Source organism: Manis pentadactyla, chromosome 6 (assembly GCF_030020395.1).
Source record: "Manis pentadactyla isolate mManPen7 chromosome 6, mManPen7.hap1, whole genome shotgun sequence".
NCBI classification, from domain to species: domain Eukaryota; kingdom Metazoa; phylum Chordata; class Mammalia; order Pholidota; family Manidae; genus Manis; species Manis pentadactyla.
Window position 1 is genome coordinate 56,812,722 of NC_080024.1, and position 24,130 is coordinate 56,836,851.

At 35.3% G+C, this 24,130-nt stretch overlaps 1 protein-coding gene across 11 annotated transcripts in view; it reads left to right on the plus strand.

The window, feature by feature from the left end:
- ZNF385B (zinc finger protein 385B) overlaps positions 1-24,130 on the plus strand; it is a 427,842-nt gene that overhangs the window by 347,871 nt on the left and 55,841 nt on the right. For 7 of the 11 annotated variants that reach the window (XM_036879436.2, XM_057503828.1, XM_036879434.2 and 4 more), the window contains 2 exons: positions 9,951-9,989; positions 15,126-15,236. In XM_036879436.2, coding sequence (XP_036735331.1) covers positions 9,951-9,989; positions 15,126-15,236 — 150 coding nt within the window. Of the gene's footprint in view, positions 1-9,950; positions 9,990-14,113; positions 14,240-15,125; positions 15,237-24,130 lie in introns of all 11 variants that reach the window. The other 4 variants (XM_036879435.2, XM_057503830.1, XM_057503831.1 and 1 more) reach the window with 3 other exon arrangements.

Genomic DNA, 24,130 nt, shown 5'->3' on the forward strand with positions numbered 1-24,130 from the left:
CACCATACTATTTTTAATAATTTTAAATACCCATGAATAACAAATGAGATGTTTATGAAAGGACTCTGAAAACTGCAAAACTCTATTCTTATAAATAATATTAATTTTATTAAGATTTCTAGCCCCTTGATCTCATCTTCTAGCCAATTACTAAGTAAACCAAGTTATGTTTATCACTGGGGCTGCCTTTGTGCATTAAAGCAATCATTATAATGGTAGATACTAAGGATATACGTATGACTAAGACCTGGTTCTTGAGTTTAAGAAGTTTGCCCTCAGTTTAAAGTAGTTGTTCCTGGTACTAAGTGGGTGCTCAATTTTTGCTGCTAAATGAGGTAACAATAGGGCATTCTTAAAGATCAGAATCATCTGACTGCCTGGGAGCACTGCAGAGGGGCTGCAACTGACTTTGGAGCAGAGTTGGGGAGAGGGTGTGTAGAGGGAGCTTCGGAATAACCACAACTGGTTTGGTTGGATTTCATTTTGCCCTGTTTACCTTCAATGATATTTAGACTAGAGGGTAGGTATAAAGGTATTGTGAACTGAAAGCTGTGTACTTATGATACGCTGTCATTGACTCCTAAGATATAAGCGTTTTCTATTACGTTTTTTAAATACTATTGACTCCCAAACATAGGACTTTTATTCACACATTATTCATTAATTAAACTGACATTAGTTAAAATGGCAATTTTTAAAGATATTTTAAACTCAGTCATAGATGTCACCATATTGAATTATCCTTCCTGTATTTATAATGGAAATTTATTCTAAAAATAAATTTACAGATCTACCTTTACCCTGACTTCCCCTTTTTTTTCTGAATTTAAATTGCCAATCATATGAGGACCTACTTAGCCTGTGCTCTGAGCAGTGACATCTATTGTAAGTTTGACACTTACTTAGAAAATTAGTAGTTTTATATTCTATCCCAAAATATTATATAGACCTTAAGGGTATGCACATATGTATGAAAGCTACTTTCTCTCAGGATACAAATATTAGCCTAAAACTTTAAAAATTATACAAGCCAAGATAGTCATAGCCTCATAGCTATTAGGAACAGCAGAGAAATGTACCAATCTTTTAGACTTGGGGCGGGGGTTGGGGCGAAGAAGGAGGAGAAGTTTAAAACAGATACATTTTAAATCAGTTATTTTATAAGAGATCTTTCTAGAAAGACAGCTGATAGCACATAGCTCATCACCCCTAATGCAATCAGACCCTCCATTGTCTTCAGGGGGAGAGTGCTGCCTCGCAGGCCTGGCCCCTTTAATGGGTAGGTAGCTCGTGAAAAACCATTGTGACCCAAGATGTGGAGTTCTTTGAAGCTACACCTCTGGGAAACCATCATTTTGTAACAGAGCAAGAATAATATCAGAATTTCCTGGGAATCAGTCATCACAGGAAATTATCAGCAATTCATAGACTTTCCTTTTTGCGTTTGCTTCAGCCTCGAGGGTAATCACAAAAGATTATAGTCTCCATTTCAGCTTTCATATTCCTGAAATATTCTTCTCTGGCAAGAGCGTGATTGATTTCCAGAGGCCAGCTTTTAACCCCAGCTTCGGGAGGCCAGTTGGACTGCAGTGGCTTGATAACTGCCAACAATTGTTATTGGGATATCTGTTGTGTGGCAGAAATTTGGTCATTCCTAATTATATGAAATCTCTTAAATATAGTAACCTATCAGCTTCTTGTGTTGTTAAATATAGGCATTTGTTCGATTTTAGTTAAAGTGATAGAGGTTGAGGGAGATAGAGGGTGAATAAAAATTTCAAATAACTGTCGTAAAGACTTTCAAGTGTCAAGCATTCTGATAAGCCGAATTTCAGAATGGACAACAGAATAATTCAGAGATGTTTCTGAAAATCTTCATTGGATTAGACAGACTATAAATGTGAATGATTTTTTGCTTCGTAATATTAAAACTTTTCATGAACATTACTGAGGGACTTTGCATATTATGACACCTTGCTGTCTTGTCTATGTAGGTTTTTATCCATTGCTTGATTTGGAAATCTTGATGCTGTATCTATGGCCAAAATAGAAACAAACTGGACACATTTTTAACGTGATAATTTCATTTGCTGTATTCTTTTTTATTTATATGTTGCTTCACTCAGAACATATAGAGGCCAAAAGGGCTTTCTGCATATTTGAAACAAATTTGGCAGATAAAATAGTTTTACCTTGAAGTGACTACATGTCCTTACAAATTCAGAGGAAAAAGAAGACAGTTCAGTTTAAATGACTTTTGGTTTGAACTATCACCTGCTTGTAATCACATAAAAATAATTATAAATCAAATGGACAAATACTAAATGTCAAGCTGTACCATTAACAGAGCCTTATTTGATAAAGCAATTACCACTGTAGAGAGCAGACTAAGGCATTAGTAAAGCTCTTTATTTTACTTAACAAGTATAGTGTATTTTGTATAATATAAATGCAGAGTTGAACCAAAAATGTTTTTTACTGAGAAGACTTAATATGTATACACATATACATCCATGTAAAAAAGCAATAAGATGAATATGTGACCTAAAATATTTTCGATATCACCTGTCTCCAAAACCACTCAGGGACCACTGTCCTAATTAAAGTCCTAAAATGTTAGGTCTGTCAAGGTGAGCCTGCAAGAGAAGGGAGACCAGTAGAATCGATACTGAGATCGCCACGACAAATTTGGATGGGAATCAGGAAGAGGGGACAGATGAAATACAGGATGCCCCGTTAAAGTTGAATTTCAGATTAATAGCAAATCGTTTTTGGTATAAGATATACCCTATGCAGTGTTTGGCACATATTTATACTGCAAAACTGCCTTGTTTTTTATCTGAAATTCAACTTTAACTGGGCATCTTATATTTTTATTGGCAAATCTGGCAACTGGAGCAGGCGATGTGGCTTCTAGTCCTAGCTGAGGAGGCTCAAACAAATCATTACAGTTCTCTAGATCCTTTCTCATTTCAGTTGAAGAAGCTGGACTAAACTCAGGCTGTTGGTCCTGGCGCCTGACCTAGTAGCTTTAATCAGCACTGTTTTTCCGAGTTTTGTTGTATTAAATTCCCAGTTAAGATTCTGTTCTGGGATAAAGTAGGGGGAAGGTTCTGGAGTTCAAACTAAAACAAATTTAAAAGGCAGCCAGAGAATGTTGATGGCCTCTGACTTTCCCACTGTATAATGACAGTGTGGTATGGAGAGTAGGGTTGGTGCGCCTCAGGGTTGTTACTGTGCATCGAGTCTTGCCACTCCTCACCTGTCAGGTTTCTTCTTAGAGCAGGATAAGAAATGTATTGTCCTCCATTTGGGGAAAAAATACTTTGTTTCCACTTTGCTTTGCAGAATGAAAAATGTATCCAAACAGGTCCAGCTTTCTGATTTTGCACTTCTTCCTGTCTAATTATTTTTTTTATTTCATACCTTTTTAATTTGTGTCGCAGACCTGTTTTGCTTCAGCATCAGGATCTATCTGATTAGTTACTGAACAAGCTTTCAAGCTTAGCTTTGACAGAATGGTTTTGAAAGGCTGTCAGTTAATGCATTTGGCGACTCAGGAGGTGTATTGATTTTTAAATCAAGAAAGCTCATTACTTCCCTCGTCTCTTAGAAAGCTCTTATAACATTTTTAGCCTGTTTACCAGAGCCCAGGCAAATATATCTTTATTTGCTTATATTTGGGGACTTAACACCAGTAATTTATAAAACTGTGCCCATAGGTATTAGCAAGTCATCTTTGATTACTTGTATGCCATCTCTTTTTCTTAAGGTATAAAGAGTTCTATTTTTTTTTAAAGATATTTCTCAGATTTATTTTTTGACAGCGAATTTTATTAAACTTGGGGACAAGTTCTGGAAATTGTTTTCAAATCACTATTTTTAAAAGAACAGAAGGAAAGGCCAAGAACTGAGTGGCTATCTTCTATCTCAGATATTAGACTGCCCTTCCAAACTTCAGGATGAATGACTTCTTCAGTGTCTTGTGCAATAATCACTTGTCATGCCCTCCACTCAAATGAATCTATATCTCACTGAATAGTTTGCACATCTGCTGAAAAACTATTCTTCAGTTCATAGTCCTGAAATGATTTTTTTTTTTTTTACCTCATCCTGAGAAGACACATACTAAATAACAGTGGGAACAACTGGCCTGTTTATCATAGATTCTCTTGGTGAATCCAGTTCTGGTTCCTGTCTTTGAATCATGGACTCTAACTACTTCTAGTGGTCTTTGTTTTGGGATAGCATAGTTTCTAGTCAACTAGGTATACTTTAGGCAGTTTTTTTCTTTGAAATATGAATATGCCTCACTGATAAGTACAAAGTACAAATACTTTGAGGGTACTGACTTTTTAACAGTCAAGACGTATTAATATTTAAGTGTCATTTCATTTCTTCTTCTGTGCTGTTAAAATTCACAGTAGAACTAAGCTTTAATTAATTCTCTAAAAGATGCAGGTAGCTTTTCATTTTCCTTAAAAATTTTGTAACTTTACTCAAATTCCTTCACAAGGGCATCAAACAGTTTTCATATGAATTTTTTGTTGCTTGTTTTTGACAGATACTATAGGTTTTTCAAATCTGTATGCATCTATTAGCCAAAAAGCATTTTAATTATGGGAACATCAAATCTTGAAGATAAAACAAAAACCCTTTCAAGAACTTTCTTTGCATCCTGATGGAGAAACATGTCTTTCTCTTGGTTTCTTGGATCACATCCAAGCATTTGCTTGTTCAATAGGGAGACAAAGAAAGCCACTGAGTTTCTTCAGGAGTTATAATTCAGCTCTTTACCTTAATGCTTTTTCCCTACATTGAAAGGAGCAGTTGCAGTTGGGGTTGAGGGTGGTCTGAGCTCCCTAATATATTACATTAACCAATGAGACCTTTCAAAATGCATTTTCTAACCTGACTTGTACATTTGCAATTGAATTTCTTTAGTTAACTCATCTAATGTTTGGATTTATTTAGTTGATTCGTCAAGTATTTTTACTTATTTGATCAACACTCAAAAAGCATTGCTAGGTATGTGTGTGTCCATGCAATGAGGTATGACTGACTGTACCTTCAATTATGTCTCTGCAGACATATAAGTTAAAAGTCTCATTTGTTAAACTAAACTTTTCAAAATGCTCTTTGATGTGGCTTCTTAAATTACACAGCAGCATAAGTATAGCTTTGCTGCATCACTCTTCATCCTGGGCAGCATGGAAAATCACTAGGTGTGTGGAGCCAGCCAGGAAAATGGAACATTTTACATTTGTACTGACCATATTTGTTACATACAAGGATCTGCTGTCAGAGTTAGACATTCAGCTTCCCTCAGTTACACAGGTCTAATTTTGTGGTTTCTCCCATCAACAAAATAACTACTGTCTGAAAAAGAACTTAAAATTTATTCCTTCTATTCAGAACAATTTAAAACTTATCTGTCAGAAATGTTAAACTGGGAGATGGTGAAACCACCCATTGATTTGCTTTTAGCTTTTTTGCTTTTACCATTTGATAGCTCTTTCAAGTTCTAAAAGTGTTGAAAAATATTGTTCTCTACTGAGACCTTCACAAACAACTGATAGGCCTTAGACTATGTACTTATTCAAAAAACAAAAGAAGTAACTCATGGTCATTTTGCTGTTTGCTAAGTAGCAGGCCAGCCACACAGTATAGAGACCCACTAGGAAGGTTTCCAGAGGAGATGCACCTCCTTGTTAGGCTCATCCTTAGAGAACTTCCCAAGTGCAGATTGCTTTCCTCTCTTTCTCTCTGGGGTGATGATAATGGTAGTGCCTCTGCGATCTGGCTGTTGTCTTAGCACTTGGTAGCAGAAGATAATCTACGCAGAGACTGCACAGGCCACACTGAAAGCTGACAAGCATGCCCTTCCTCTACAGTAAAAACTATGATTTTTGTTGTATGATTCAGTAAGCATTGTATGATTCTGAATTCTGCATTGGCTCCCCTAAAACATGCAATTATGTCCTTATTTTTACATATTTGATATGGCTTTACATGTAAAAGCACTTGAATCAGAGTTGTATCAAGACAATCAAAATACTTTAAGCAATTATCCATTATAAAATACTGTTTCTTCCCATTCTCCTGTCTTATTTTTCTCATGGTACTTAAAACACTCTGAAAAGACCTTGTTTATTACTTTAGATATATAGGTCTCCCCAACTAAATGTTATATTTTTGAAGGCTTGTTCTCCACAATATGTCCAACTCCTAAAGTAGTGCATGATCGCCACTTAATAAATTTTTGTTAAATGAATAAATTTTCGAGAAAAAAGAATATTTCACAAATTGAAAATTACATACTTGTAAAAAACGTATGGTGTGCTGGAAAGGGGCAAATAATTCCCAAAGCTGAACTGTGTAAATTGATCTGAAACACTCAGCCTCTAAAAAAGTTGCATTTTTTTACTATCAGAGTGATCTAGTAAGAGGACATTATTTTACAGTAGAAACACAAACCTCTTAGCAATTCTGTACATGTTTTTTTTTCTTTTAATTCTACCAGAAATAAAACCAAGATGGAATGTCTCCAAAACATTAATGGAAAATGCAGTTTGGTTTTTCTTCCAAAACAGATTTTCAAAATGGATCACAGAGTTTTTCCTTCTTGTAGTAAATTGATTTCTTCCCAAATAGATTTTCCAAATGGATCCCAGAGCTTTTCCTTCTTGTAGTCATCCTTTTTGAATACAAAATTTGAGTGAAAGATACCAAGATTTCTAAACAAAGAGAGAGAAATGAAATTCTCATCTGTGCTCCACTCTGACTGGCTGCTTCAAATCTCTGAGCCGACTCCACTTACATTCTCCTCAGGGAATATTAACCACTGTTAGGGAAGCTCTAGAAAGGGGATCCTGGGATTCTACTTAATTTCCACAGCAGTCACATACCGATAATTGTCAACCAGCATCAAAATATTTAAGAACCTACAACATTTTGGTAAAACAGCTGTAATCATCATCACCATCACCATAGCTTCATTGGGCCTGAGACTTAGATCTAATGTGGCCTCTTTTATTCTTAAGTGTGTGTTGTGTTACTTTAGCCTTTAGACTAGTTCTGAATGATTGGTTGAGGTTCTGATGGAGTAACAGAATCCAATTCGAAAAGGATCACAGCTGATTTTGTTTGCAAGACACAGCCAATGTGTGGTTTTAGCAAAGATCTAGGGATTGGTGGGGGAAACACCTTTCCAGATATTTAACTCTTGATGAAATCAAAAGTCTGTGGAGAGAGTAACATGCCATTTGTCTTCCTTTCCACCACAGTGATGGCATTCAGATAGACCCCCCACCAGGGTGCTCTGGGCAGGAGAAGCAGTGGCAGTATGGCAAATCTCAGCCTTCACGCATTCCAGAGGCAAAAAGAGAGTTCTTAGGATAGCGTGAAATCCCAGAGTAGTGTTCCATGTGGTTTATTTTTACAGAAACTTCTGAATTGAAACCCAAAACAGTACAAAGTTGTGAGGTTGAGCTAACATTGCCAACAATATGCAATTGTTTGAATTTCCTGATCTTTGAGAAAAGAAATTCATCTTTGTCATAGTTGTGTCTGTTAGTTTCTATTTAAGTTTTCAAGGATTTGAAAAAAAGTTAAACACTAATATAAAGGCATGTGGTCAGAGTATTTAAATATAAAAGGCAAAACCTTTTCTGAAGTAAGCTCAGAGAAATATTGCTCTTCAGTGGCATAGCTATCACTTTTAAATGTGTCACTTCATGAATATTTGAAGTTTTAATGAGATCCTACTGTCACATTCTTTTCCATAAATCTGACATTGGAAAAGGCTGGCATGAAAAATAGTCATTCTTTTTGTACTACTGTAATTTGATAATATCACAGTTAAAAAACTTGATGCTTTGCCAGACTTCCAGAAAGCCCTAAATGGCAAGGGTTTAGTGGCTGAGGTCCTCTTTGTGCTCTATCAAGGACAGGCGCAAATGATGACTGTCCCCTGGCATGTGTAATCTCTATTCCCAGACCTTTTTTTTCCTGTGGGCAAGCCCAACAGTTACAATGGGGAAAGGGGACAGGATAGCCCCAGTTTTTATGTGTGGCTTTCCTGACATTGCACCAGAAGAAACAGGCTTATTTGAAGAAGGGCATAAAATGATCAGAAAGAGAAAATCCCAGACTCTCCCCTCTAGGAAGCCCTTAAGCATCAAGTAGGGCCTTATGTGTAGGTTGACTAGGCAGCCGCCCTCCAGGCTGCAGAAGTTCTAGGAATGTTCCTCCTTCCTTCCCAGATCTTATACCTGACATCAGTGCCACACCACAACCCATCATCTCTGCTCAGTGGTCTGATAGCAGGGACCAGGGTAGGGAGAGACTCCTGCCTGAGTTTGAATCCAGGCTTCAGACATATGAACTCAAGGGTGACAAGCTATTAAACCTCTCAAAGCCTCAGATTCCTTGTCTGTAAAGCAGGATAATAATTGTGGCTGCCTCATGTGGTGGTAGACACTAGGCAACAAAATCCCTTGGTACAGCTCCTGGCGCGCGTGGTAAGAGCTCTGCTGTAAATCTAAGCTGCTCTGATTATTATTGTCATTACACAGAAAAAGGAATTAAAGGCAAATACCCCTGGGAGGATAACACATTGATGTCACTGTTAAAGGGAGGATCCTGGATACTTAAAGTGTGAGGAAATCAGAAAAGGTGGAGGAGAAAGCCCATAGTAGTGGTGGGGCAGTAGAGACAGACATTATGTGCCTTCTCATGCCTGATTATTTTGCTTAATGGTCACTTGTTCTCCCAGCCTTGTTTAAGTAGAATTTAAACTATTTTTCACTTTTTCACTTTTACAATTGTGTCCTTTCTTGTATTTGACTCATCCTCCCGCATCTATTCTGGGACACCATCTGAAACATATTAGACCTCCAGAAATGTTTGTTGGATGACTGATTTTTAAACTGTAAAAGTCTTAAATCTGGTTTCTACTTCTGTTTAGTAGAAAAGCTACCATTATTACATATATTACGGAATAAGTGCCTACCAAGTGCTTTTTAGAACAAAATGCCTAAGTTTAAGATGAATTTCTCCATCTTTAAAAAGAGTCCAGATAGCTAGCCATTCAATTACATAGAAGAAAATCATGTATTAATTCTTAAGCAGTCTTTTTTATTTTTAACTGGGGGATGCTCAGTTTACTCCCAATTTATTCAGCCCCACTAGATAAGTGAACTCACTTTAAGATTCTTAGAAGCACACAATTCAAATTTCAGGCCTCTTGAAAATTATTGCACTGTATTTGAAAAGTTTGTCATTCTATTTTCTTTGCCTAAATTTCCATCTAGCAAATGATCTGATATGCAGCCCGTACTGTAGACTCTCTCTCCCCTCCCAAAGCATTAATCCTGCCTTCAGTGAAGTGTTGCTGTGTTTCTTTTCCCTGTGGCTATGTTTTATTTGCAACTGCATGTTTAATATGATTGCTTACACTGTGCAAAATGTAAATTACTTTTTGGTATACTCAGTGAAACTAATACTTTTCAAAAATCATATAGATTTGTGGTCCCACAATATTGGTGAATACACCAAAGTTACCTGTTTATTCTTATTTTGATATTGAAAATATAATAGATGATGTGATAAGGACAGCTTCATTAGTTCATTTTATAAGTACTATAATATAGTACTTAATATGTCCATATATAGCCTCTATCTTCTCAATTCCGGGTAATGACCACAATCCTATCTTTCATTTTCATTACCTACTAGTTAACTGCACTAATAGGCTGTATTTTTCTTTTCTACATGATTTTCATTGTAAAAAGTGGCAAGTATTAACTCATGCTACTTTTTAGTTAGTACACATTTCAAGCTCTTTAATCAGAGATGAGTAAGGAAGATGGGATTTTTTTAAAATTCATGTAAATTTGCTTGCTGGCCTCAAAATTCCAGATGACTACTTCTAACTTTTACTTTTTTAGAAAAGAAGAGGCTTATTTGGGACCAATAAATTCTGCCAGGTAAGGAATATTGGTAGCTAGAGCTATGTGGCTGTTTTTTCCCTTAAAAAAAAAGTTTCTTTAGCATTATTTACTGATAAATCACAATTTTCTCAATCCACAGACAGCTTTCTTGTGCAATTGTGAATGACCATGAGTTAATTTAATATAAGCGTTTAACAAGCCATTTGTTGATTTAAAAGTGAAATAAACATTTTCATAAAGATGTTTGAAAACACTTGTTCATTTTTAGCAAATGTCTATGAGAAATGCCAGTTGAATCTTTAAAAGTAAATTTGTTATCAAGACAATTTGGTACTGGCACAAGAACAGACCCATAGACCAATGGAACAGACTAGAGAGCCCAGATTTAAACCCAAAGGAAAAAAGGTCAATTAATATATGATAAAGGAGCCATGGATATACAATGGGGAAACAACAGCCTCTTCAGCAACTGGTGTTGGCAAAACTGGACAGTGACATGCAAGAGAATGAAACAGGATTATTGTCTATCCCCATACACAAAAGTAAACTCGAAATGGATCAAAGACCTGAATGTAAGTCATGAAACCATAAAACTCTTAGAAGATAACATAGGCAAAAATCTCCTGAATATAAACATGAGCAACTTTTTTCTGAATGCATCTCCTTGAGCAAGAGAAATAAAAACAAAAATGAACACATGGAACTTCATCAAACTAAAAACTTCTGTACAGCAAAGGACACCATCAACAGAACAAAAAAGACATCCTACAGTATGGGAGACTATATTTGTAAACAACATATTCGACAAGGTGTTAGCATCCAAAATATATAAAGAACTCACACGCCTCAACACCCAAAAAGCAAATAACCCAATTAAAAATTGGGCGGAAGATATGAACAGACAATTCATTCCAAGAAGAAATTCAGGTGGCTAACAGGCACATGAAAAGATACACATCACTAATTATCAGGGAAGTGCAAATAAAAACCACAATGAGATATCACCTCACATTGGTTAGGATGGCCAGTATCAAAAAGACTAAGAACAACAAATGCTCGCAAGGATGTGGAGAAAGGGGAACCCTCCTACATTGCTGGTGGGAATGTAAGCTGGTTCAACCATTGTGGAAAGCAATATGGAGGTTACTCAAAAACCTAAAAATAGAAATACCATTTGACCCAGGAATTCCATTCCTAGGAATTTACCCAAAGAATATAATTTCTCAGATTCAAAAAGACATATGCACCCCTATGTTTATTGCAGCACTGTTTACAATAGCTAAGATATGGAAGCCACCTAAGTGTCCATCAGTACATGAATGGATAAAGAAGATGTGGTACATATACACAATGGAATATTATTCAGCCATAAGAAAGAAACAAATCCTACAATTTGCAACAACATGGATGGAGTTGGAGGATATTATGCTCAGTGAAATAAGCCAGGTGGAGAAAGACAAGTACCAAATGATTTCCCTCATTTGTGGAGTATAACAATGAAGCAAAACTGAAGGAACAAAACAGCAACAGACTCATGGACTCCAAGAAGGGAATAGCAGTTACCAAAGGGGAGGGGTGGCACAGGAGGGGATGGGGATTCAGGGGTATTATGATTGGCACACATGGTGTGGGGGGGATCATGGAGAAGACAGTGTAGCACAGAAAAGGCAAATAATGACTCTGTGGCATCATACTATACTGAAGGACAGTGACTGTAATGGGGTATAGGGGGGACACAATAACATGGGTGAGTGTAGTAACCACATTGTTTTTTCATGTGAAACCTTCATAAGAGTGTATATCAATAGTAACTTAATAAAAAAATAAAATAATTTTTTAAAAAGAGCAAATTTGTTGTATAATTGCAAAACCTCCAATAATTTGCCCGAGTAGTCTATATATGAAATTATTATGACATGGATATATACTTTTGACTATACTAAAATGAATCAGTTACACTTACCACATTTTAGGATTTATAATAATGTTTTTATTCATCTTGAATGTTTTATTCATCTGAAAATTGATGATTGAATAAAAGAATTACCATTGATTTAGTTATACATATCTCATTATGATTACAGAGAACTGACATTGCATTAATGGAGGAAAAAAATGTAAGTTAGTATAAGTGAACATCAGAGTTACTTTTTTCTTCTAATTTTTAGAGTATTGTAGGAATGCTAAGAAAAACATTCAGCATTTTATCTCTTTGTACTTTTAAAAAAGAGAGATCTGCAAAGATTTTCTCTATTATTGCCAAACCCGGATTCCATTGAAGTGACTTAGGTATTTGCAGTCATTGTGTCAGATGGCAAATATTCAAAACATTAGCTAGACAGTGTCTGTTTCAAGGTATCAGCTGAATTTGCAAGTACAACATTTCTTTTTTAAACCATTTAAAGTCTTCTTTTGACCCAATTATGTTTCTAAAATGACATTTGAATAAGAAATACAGTTATAGAATTCCATGATAAACTGCAAAGGAAAATAAAAGAGACTTAGATAGGAAAGAAAAGTGGACCTTTTCTGAAATACCTATATGAAAAGAGAAAATGAAATGGAAAACAGAGAAAATCTGTTCCAAGTGAGAAACATGGGGAATAAATATTTTAATATGATTAGTTGTTAAGTGTTCAAAGAATAGAAAGGCAGCAAGAGTTAATGACAGGGTAAAAGGAATGGGGTAAGGGGACTGTGTTTATTTAATTGATTTTATGAGGATGAGTAGGATTATGTATGTAAAGTAAAAAAGCCAATTCTGGTGAGTTTCTTGAAGGAACCTCCTTAGTTTTCTTTTCAGAGGGCAGATGGCTGGGAACTCGCCTGCCTTTGTATTTGGAATATTTCAGTCACAATTCACCTTATAGGACCAATGGCTCTCAGCCTTGGGAACGAAGCGGATATTTTCAGGCTGATGTGGTACAAGTGTGAGATTTGAGTAGAATAAACTGTTAGGAGTTATTTGAAAAAATTACGTAAGCAGATAACAATTTCTAAAGTTTAAGCAGAATGTTTATATCTAAGGGTTGTATTGGCACTATCAGCAAATATTTTGGTTTACTAAAAACTTGAAACTAGATTTTTGTAGATGTATCCTTTGTTTCTGTAATGTGGTGTAGGACCATCTAGGATATGTGCATTTTAGATTATGGAAATTTTAATTTTTAATATCAATTTTCAATATATTTTAAATGAGTAATAGCAAAGAATGTATATTAAAACTGATTTCATGAATATTACTGCAATGTGTTTTAGTAGTTGATTTTAATTTGATTTAAAGAAAAAATAAGTAAATAATAATACACAGTTGTATGTGGATATGTCCAAAATAATGAAAGTGGCATGCATAAAACTGGTGTTTGGAAAATATTCATATAGTTTTATACCATGTAGTTCACACATCACCAGATGTAAAGTATTTCAAAGCCTAAGCACAGAAAATATCTCAAGAAAATGCTCTTATTTTTTAACTTTGCAAAACAGTGTAGTTTTTTCATCCTGCCAATTTAGTTAGGCTATTTTATTTTTAAGCCTGTCCAAACTGATTCGGCATCTCTAGTATCGATCAGAAAGTATAGTTTTGTGTTTTGCAAATGGATGAATGAGATCTAAATGTATGCACTTGTGAGTAAACTGAGAAAGTGAGCTAAGGTTTTATTTTGTGATATTTTGAGATTTTCTTTGCTCATGGAAGGTTTTTTTTTTTTTACTTGTCATTAAATAAAATTCGCTACAATCATTTATGACCTTGAACAAAACACATTTCCAGATTTTCCAGTAATCCTATTTTATGTTTAGTAGTTAAATTTAATACTCAATAATTTTTATCTTTTTTAGTTTTTAAATAATCATACATAAAATTGACTTTTGGGGAGTGTATTTAGTTCTATAAATTTTAACACATGCATAAATCTGTGTAACCACCACTATAGTCAGGATATAGAATAGTTCTATCACTCCAGATAACTCCCTGCTTCAAATTTTTTAAGTGTCCTGAACACAATAATTGTTCTTTGTAGTAGGAATACATCTCTCTTAAACTTGTAGCAAAAAACAGGCTACTTTATTCAATCATCTATAATCCACCCTCCTTTCTAATGTATTTAAGTTCTTCTAATTGCTGATTTTGCACTTTGTGGATTTATATTTCCGACCAGATATAGTATTCATTTCTGCTCTCTGCCAAATATCATCGCTCCTCCATCTGAAGCTCTACCATCAGGAGATTTCCTGGATGATAATGTTAATGGATCTGTCCTTGTTCACGTTACATCTGTTTACAAGTAATGCTTTGTTCATTGTCCACATTGTTTTTTGAACTGCCAGTTGTCTGATGTTAATGCTGGAGATTATTATCTGGAATACACAAGAGAATTACTGCTGTGTCTCTCTTTTTATGAACTCTGTAAATAGTGTTCTTTTTCAAAGTATTGTATGGCTTTGTGCGATACTTTTTCTGCAGTAGAGTACTTTCATCACTATATATTCCTCTAAATATGTGTGGTACATACAAACCAAAGAAAGGAAAGTCACAGGTTATAAGTCAAAACTTGACTTGATCAATATTTAAACAAATGTGTATTAGCCCATCTGTTATGGGCATTGGAGTATATAATTGTGACATGCATTTCCAGTAGAATGAATTTCAATCTATAATACATGAAAAGTGATGAATTATTGTAAAATAAAGATCAACATTTTCTGTGCTCTGATATGGGTATGTCATGTGTGACTCTGCCATAAATTAAAAATTAAGAAACTTAAACATATGCGTAATAACTGTCATTAAGGTAATATCTGATTATCTTAAATTATTACCTCATCTAGGGAAAACATTCATAAGTAAACCTTAATCCCAACCTTTGGATGTGAAGTGTTTTTGTTTTATGATTCTTTTAAGGTTTTCAAGGTCCCTTTTTATAGAGAGAAGATTTTCAGGGTGTTGTGAGTCTCCTGTGATTTTTATGTATTTGTTATGATTTCAAACCAGTTTTGTTTTGTTTTTGTTATTAATTCCTGGAAGCAGGTACATTACTGTTGAATGAGATTCTTTGTTATTCTTGTTTGGGTACTTAAAATCTTAAGAAATAATACAGCTACTTTTACTTGCTCACACTGTTGTCTATCCTTTGAAGTTATAAATTGACTATTTTATCATTTGCTCTTCAGATGGATCCTGTGCAAAAAGCTGTCATTAACCACACATTTGGAGTGTCCATTCCCCCAAAGAAGAAACAAGTTATTTCTTGTAATGTCTGTCAGCTTCGCTTTAACTCAGATGTGAGTATCACCTTTTCATTGCTCTCTGTAGTCTGTCCAGCCGAAAGTCTGATTGTCCTGAGTTGTGCACCTCTTCATATTTACATACCTTCTTACAGCCTCTCCAGTCTGTGGGCCCCGTATTTCAGTGTGCCAGATTTTCAAGGGATTTGGATTCAACAGTACAAACTTGAACAACAGAGTGGCTAATATCGAAAATTAAGGATTTCCCCAAATAATCAGTCTCACCTATACCATTTCACACCTAACCCCACCAATTGTATTTACTTTTCAAAAATACTTGAATAGCAGAAAATAATTTTTTAAAGTTCCCAATGTAATGAAAATATGAAGCAATTAAAATTCAACAAATATGAAGAAAACCATTGTTATTACTCTTGATGACAAGTATGTTTCATGTGTCTGTGTCAACATGTATTAAATACCTGAGAGAATAATTTATTATACAATTTATATCTTCCCAGAATGTGGAAATACAAGGTAAGCTTTTTAAGTTACTTTAGCTGGCCAGTATAACCATTCTGCTAAAAAAATATGATAACAAGAAAACATAAATCAATCTTTTATGAATGTAGATTTGAAACCATAGAAATAACATTAAATTAAAATAAATAATGTTAGAATGTTTGTTGTATTCAATTACCAAATAAAGGCAATGACCAGTACAAATCTGAATCTGTAGGCTGTATATTATACATGGTATTTCCTGAGATACTCCACCCCGGAAGCCATTTTCCAGAGAACATGTTAAAGCTTCATGTTTTTTGGAAATAATAAATAATCTTGTTTGCACACACCATTAAATGATATTTTCATAATCCTACATAGAAACATAATAAAAATCATAGTGCTTGGAGAAGAGAGGATTTGTTTATCATGACTTATAAAAATATATTTCATGTAATTTCAATCAAAAGCCCAATGAATTATTTTGGCACCTCTTAAAATCTTTCTCAACTCCTTATTCAAGACTTCAAATGTTCCTTAATAAACTGAGAAATATACAGTATCAATTCTTTAAAAGTCTTGCTATTACTAATATGTCAGTTCTCCCCAGATTGATCAATAGACCAAGCACTATCTTGATCAACATCCCAGAAGGTTTTTTGTAGAAAATGCTGAGCTATTTCTTAAATGTGCATCGAAAAGAAAAGCCCTAGAATACCCAAAATATTTTTAAGAAAGAGCAGATTTTGAAGATTTACACTTCTTAATTTCAATGCTTACTATAAAACCACAGTAATCAGGACTGTAATATTGGTGAGAGGATAGTAGACCCATTGATTATGGATTAGAATAGAGTCCAGAAATAGACCCACACCTATTTGGCCAGTTGATCTTCAACAGAGTTGTAGAGACTATTCAATGGAGAAAGGCTAATCTTGGTAACGATAGTGCAATTGGATATCCACATGCAAATTAAAAAGAATCTTGACTGCTGCCTCACACAAAATACAAAAATTAATGCAAATGAATCATATATATATATATGCATTTTATTTATATATATATATATACACATATATATATATTTTATGGATATATATATATATAAACTTAAAACTATAAAACTTCTAGAAGAAAACATAGGAAGAAATTTATGTGACCTTGAGTTAGGCAAAAATTTCAGAGGAAACAAAAAGTATGAGCTATAAAAATATTACTATATTGGACTTCATCAAAATTAATAATTTCTACTCTTCAAATAACACTGTTACATTATTAAGAAATGAAAAAAGAAGCTACATACTGGGAGAATATGTTTGTAAAACTACTTGTATACAAAATATTTAAATAACTTGCAAGTCAATAATAAATAATAAATGGGCAAAAGATTTGAGCAAACACTTTGCCAAAGAAGAAATATGAGTGACAAACGTGTAAAACAATGGTCAACACCATCAGCCATTTGAGGAAATGCAAACCACAATCAGGTACCACACCACCTATTAAAATGAAGAAAATTAAAGTGTAATGTCAAGTGGCAAGGATGAGGAGCCACTAGAACTCTCATTCATTGTTGGTGGAAATACAAAATGGTGCAGGTACATTTTATAAAGTTACTGATGTATTGCCCATGCAGTCAAGCAATCCCACTTCTAGGTATTTGTCCAAAAGAAATGAAAACATATGTTCATATATATGTGTCATTGATAGTAGCTTTATTCATAATTGCCCCAAACTGAATTGACCCAAATGTCTGTCAGCTGGTGAATGGATAAATGAACTGTGGTATAGCCATACAGTGGAAAACAGTAATAAAAGAAATGATGTACTGATAGAGCTGATAATATGTGTGAATCTCAAAGAATGTGAAATGAAAGAAGATGGACACAAAGACTCCATACTGTATGACAGCACTTCTATAAGCGGAAGACAAAACTGTGAGGACAGAAATAAGATCCGTAGTTATCAGGGACTAAGGGTGGGGTTAGGGAACTGACTAAAAAGGGCATGAGGGAACTTTTTCAGGTGATAAAAATATTCTATATCTTCATGGTTGTATTGGTTACACAACTGTTTCTGTTTTCCAAAACTCACAGAACTCAATACCTAAAAAGGAATTTTGCTATATGTAAAGTATACCTCAGGAAACCTGACTAGAAAAAAATCAAATCTGATAGGAGCCAGGAAATATTTTGTAAATAGAACATTAGTGATAAAGACATTTAACTACTAAATATTTCAAACTACAATATTACTTGTAGATTTAAGGTATAATAATTAAAGGACTTCTGAAAGAAAAGATAGAATAATAAATTCTGAAATCCAAGTATATTTAAGAGTTTTATACAGCTATTTTCCAAACTGCTACAGTCATATAGGCTTTGCAACACTGAATATAAAATGAAAATGCTCACTACTTAACTGACCACTTACAAAATGAATGGCTTTCTGAAGACATGTTCCATAGTTAGTTCTAGGATTCCCACTGCAGCAATGCCAGATGTTGAAAACATAATAATGCAAATAGATTGCAAAGTGAAATAGCAAAAATCTTGCAAAAGATGAAGACTTTCATGACGTCTGTGAATGTTACATTAGAGGACTGCTTGATACAAAGCCACTGAGGATCTGCCCCTTAGAAGAGTTCATTCAGGAAGAGAAAAGTACCAAGGTTGGTGATAGATGGGCTTCTCCAAACAAAAGGTTTTGACGATCGGGTGAATAATACAGCTTTGAGGCAACTATGAATCCTTTGAATTAAAAAAATAATAATAACAATATATATTTACATGGTTCAAAAGCAAAATAGTTTTAAAAAAATACATTGAAAAACCTTGTCCCATTGCATTACATATCCTCTCACCCTCCAGGGTCTATTTGTAACCACTTTAATATTTCTCACATACCTTTCCAGGTTAATTTATGCACATATAGCCAAGTATGAACATATATATTCTTATTTCCTCCCTTACCTACATAAATACATGCTATTTAACTTTTCTTTACCTTGCATTTTTTTACATAACAATATATCTTGGAGAATTTTCCCTATGAGAACATAGAGAGCTACCTCACAGGTTTTTGTGTTGTTCAGTTTTTTTATTTTGTTTGCTTGTTTGCTTTTTGGTTATTTTTTTTTTAATTGTAGTTGATACACAATATTATATTGTTTCAGGTATATAACATAGTGGTTCAACATTTATACACATTATGAGATGCTCACTATGATAAGTGTAGTTACCATCTGTCACCATACAAAGTTATTACAATATTATCAGCTATATTCCCTGTGTTGTACTTTCATCCCAGTAACTACTTAATTTTACAATTAGAAGTTTGCACCTCTTTATCCCCTTCACCTGTTTTGCCCATCCCCCCCACCCTGTTTTCTTACCTCACTGTTTCTTTACAGATGTGGTAGGCAAAGATGTCCACATCCTTATCTCTGGAAACTTTTACTATGTTACCTTATATGGCAGAGGGGAATTAAGGTAGTAAATGGAATTAAGGGTGCTAATCAGATGAGTTTAAAATAGATTAGCCTGGATTATCCTGCAGGCCCAAGGGTCCTTACAAGTAGAAAAGGGAGGCAAAAGAGAAGGTAGGAGAGATGTGATGTGAGAAAAGCTCACCTGGCTATTGTTGGCTTTGAAAGTTGAGAGAAAGAGCCATGAGCCTGAGAATGTGGGCAATTTCCCTGATTTTCCCTCCAGCCTCCAAAAGAGAACACAGTCCTGTCCACACCTTTGCTTTAGCCTCGTGGAATCCAAGTCAGACTTCTGGCCTGCAGAACTGTATGATGATAGATGTGAGGGAATCCGCTGCAACAGCAATGGGAAACCAACACGGTATCTGTGTGTGAGCGCCCCACAGTCCAGCCAGCCCGTCCTCAGAGACGGACGCTGTGGGGTTTCCTGTCAATAAATGATAGAGCTAGGACGTAAATCCTGCTCCCTTGTCTCTAAATCCACAGCTCTTCCTATTATGTTGCCTCACATAATGACTTGACTCATTTTCTCAGCATTTATTGTGCTCCTATTTTATGACAGGCACTGTCCTACTAGGCTCCAGATATGAGCAGCAACTTTTACTAGCAAGCAGTATGAATGAAGGCATCTAAGGATTAGTCTTTTCAAATCCCCTCAGAACATGTTCCAGGTCTTCTGCTCTGTGTTTTCATTATGCCATACATAGAGATGCCACGCAATATAGAACACTGGATTAAGAGTCCTTGAACATGATTTAAGCCCTAATTCTGAAGCTGATAAATCACTTTACCGCCATGGACCTCAGTGTCCTCTTCTATAATATAACCTAAAATGGACCGTATGATCTTTGGGAGGGCCATTGCAGCTCTGTCATTTCCATGGCATTTCTTAAGACAGGGTATAAACATCTCCATCTTACAGGTGGAACCTAAGACCCAGAAAGAATAACGATGAGTTTTGTTTTTTATTTGTATCAAGGATTGGGTTTAGGGAGGTGCACCAATCTTCTTTCTCTACCACAGAAATGCTCTGCGAGTAGGTTCATTCAATGTCAGTAATTTTCTTTGTATTTACTAATAGGTATGTGGACACATGCATGTGACCACAGCTTCCCTGTCACCACTCAAAAGCTCTGCTGGTAATGCAGAAAGAAATTAAATTTCTGAGTCATACTTAAGACTCTGGGCAGTAAAGCCACAAAATCTGGATGGCAAATTCACAAGTGTGACATATACATGTTCTCAGTGTTTAGTAATGGTGCTCCAGTCTGCATAACTGAGCTCTGAAACTGAGCATTTTTTATTTGGGGGAGAGTTTATTATTTTATAATTACCCTATTTACATTTTAATGTAAGAATTAAGAAGATACTCATCCTTATTTTCTTTAATAGCATTTCTAAATTAGCCTGAGACTGAATTGGCTTCACTCTTCAGTGTAGAAAATATGTTTATTGAAAAATCTGGAAGGCAGATTTTCACACTAAACAGATTGTACGCTGCAGTTCTCCATTATCCGTATAAAATGTACCAGGATTCATGCATTAAAATTCAATGTGACCTCATTGAAGTGTCCCATAGCCCCTTTGTCCAGCTTTTATCACCTCAGTAGAACCCACTGTTGGAAAGCAAAAGACTACAGCTTTATTTACACAATAGTGTTATGCAAATAAGCAAACATTAATCACAAACATTTCTTGAATGAACCTTTACAAATTAACACCATTAACTTTGCCAGGGGGCAGGCATTGCAGTCTAGGAATAATATGTCTTTCCAACAGAGTCCCCCGACATTTGCATAAATGTGTACAGCACTTGAATTCCTAGTTTCTTCTTGGACCTGTTTCCTACTAACATGGTTTAAGCTGAGCACTGAATGTTCTAAGCCTGAGCACCCCTTTCTTCTCCAAGGAATGAGTGCACCGCAATTGTAGTGTGGTCATCAACTGATAAACCTACATCTGAATCTTTACCCTTTAGCTGGGAAGTATGTTTCTAGAATTAAGCCTTTCCAGAGAAACAGGTCTATCCGCTCTGCAGATGATTTTAAAAAAAGACTTTCACCTTTGGTTTTCATATGAAAAGACTGGGAACTAGAGCAACCATAGGCTTTAAAATATTTTTATAGCTAATGTTTCCCTTTTTGGCTAAGCAGAAAGTTGGCAGATCCTCAGTAATTTCTAATTTGCATATCAATTTCAATTTCTTGAAGGATAGTAGTAGAAACATAAAGGAAATTGATCCTTAAAACAGATTCTTACACAAAATCAGGGCAACTTGATTCTCTTAAATGTTGAAAAATAGAGATGATCTTCTTTTATTATTATCTAAGAACACAGTTAATCATAAATATCCTTATTATATAACTGGGTCCTTTTTGCTTCATAGGAAAATCCATATAAAACATGGTGATCTTCTTTAGTCAAGTTTTATATACTCTAATTCAGGAATTGACCCTGAAATTTTGATATTCAGCATTTGTACAATTTATTAAGAATGAGATGCAGTGTCCCTAATCGCTGACCCCACAGGCTTTTAGTACTCCTGTGAAGCCCATTTGATTTTTTCCAGTTTATAGTATTACCTTTTGAATAGCACTATAAACTTTGATCACTGATAGTTTACATATTCTTTCTTTTATCTTACTTTGTGGTTCCTCTACACTTTTAATTTTGTTGTTATTCCTTGTCTTTGTTTTGGCTTTTGATTTTTGGTTATCTAGTATCTCTCTTGCTCATTTTAGCCCACTGTTCTTTTTTCCCATGTTCTGTTTCCTCATTTCTCATGACATAAGGAGGTAACCTCATGCCATTTTATTGATTTACATTAGCCTGGTTAAATACAAATGAGTAGGAAATTAAGGGTTTGCTTAGAAATTAAAGTGGCCAGGTGACCAACCATTTGTGTGAACATTTCTGTGGCAACCTGACTCTCCTGTTCTTTACTGTAGATCCCTCTGAAACTTCAGAAAGTGCAGTCATTCAACCATCATCACCCTTAGTCCCTGTATGACTGCAATCAGTGTGTAACTGAGACTTCAGCAACACCACTTGCCTCTGCATTTCGCATCTTTTTTCTTCTTAGCAGTTTTCATTTGGATAAGATTATTTAAGTATGCTCTCCTAGGTCTCTCTGCCTCTATCTTTTCTAGTTTTAGTCTAGAAAACCCACTTCCTGATTTCCTTAGCAGTTTATATAACACAATACAAATCCTCCGTCCTGCATAAACAAACCCCCAGTCCACCATGTACCACTTAGGAGGCTTCAGTGCTGTTTCTGCCCAAGACCCTGGCATTCTCTGTCATCCAGCAGAGAGCTCAGCACTCATGAAATTAGGGAGAAAGCCACAACTTTGGGTCCAACATAAACGGCCATTCTGTGTGCTCTTGGCTGACACTCTGCCTCCGTTGGCCACCAGCCCCAGCTCCACGTCTGCACCAGCTGCCTTGAGGCAACAGGTCCCTGCAGCAGCTGTGCATCCTTCCCTGGGAAGCCAGAGCCGCCAGGAAGCAGGATCCTGTTCAACACCATGTCTGAATATGTCCCTTACAGCAAAGGAGGAGAGGCACTTCTCTGCTTTGCATTTTCTGAAAGATCAAGCTTTTTATTTGTTACCATATGACATTCTTCTAGAGGATTCCACATTTTGCTATTGGCTCCCTAGCATGTGCTTTTAATTCTAGAGAATCTGTCCACAGATATCAGTGTTTCTTCTTCCCTGTCGAAATATGTTCCCTTCAACAAAACGGTCATATTCCTCCTTCCTGTACCTTCTACGTGATCTCTCTTCTCCTTCTCCTCCAGCTCTTCTCTTTTTCCCCTTCCTCCTATTCCTCTGGCACGAAAGTACAACAAATAGACAATTTTTCCTATCTTTCTTGGACATTTGTAGTGTCTTTATTAAGCTTTTTTTATGTTAATAACAGGATTCATTGCTTTAAATTCAGAAACACTTTGCTCGAAAAAAGCCCCGAGAAGGTAAAAAACATTAAGCATATTATTTGAAACTTTAACCAACATACTTTAAAAATATATGTTTCTACTGTATTTCCTGAATTTTCAGATATTGGGTGTTACCCTAATTTATGTGTCAAGGAAAACTCTGTACATTTATCTTCCAATATTTGACCCTCCCTACCTCATTACTCTCACAAATATCTGTACATGTTAATTCTACAGATTAACTGTCCTTCCATATACAGAGGTAGTCACTGCCTACCACCATAGGCTTCTATCCTCTTTCTCTTGAAGCCCTTGAGATAGATAGCAGTTCCCTTAGTCTATTAATTTAGACTATATTTATATTTATATAATCATATATAAATTATATATATACAACCATGTATAAGGATATATATACAATTTGTTCGTTTTGTTTTGTTTAAAGAATTGGTGCTGATTAAATGTGAGAAGCAGAGTTGTAAGGTTATGGGGTACCTAGCCTGCTAGGTTTCATATGTTATAGTGGCCTGCCATTCAGAAATGAAGTAGCCATGGAAGTTGGTCCTCACTGAAAAGTAAGTTTATGATGAAGGAGTTTGGAGAAAGCCACACTTAAACTGACTCCTGCAGCTGATGATTAAATAAAGAGATACCACAGTGATAATAATCTCATTGCTGAGTTAGGAACTGAAAGCTAACTTGTAAAGTTTACACCTGCTATTAAGCAGTACAAAATACTAGATAAATGAATAATTTTGTAAGTTTGAAAAACCAACTGAATCTGTCAAGTCAAAAGGTATTGAAGGTAGAAGGAATCGATAGCATCAAAAGGAAATCTAGAAAATGATAGCCTGCTTTTTTCAAACATTTTATATTTTCCCATAAATAAGACTATTTATATTGATTCTTAGGTTTGGAGGGTTGTGAAGCAGATAGGAGGTAATTAAAGGCATAAATCTCAGGAGTTTGGGAAGGTAATTCTGTGCTTTGCAGACAAAACTGACAAAATGATGAACATTT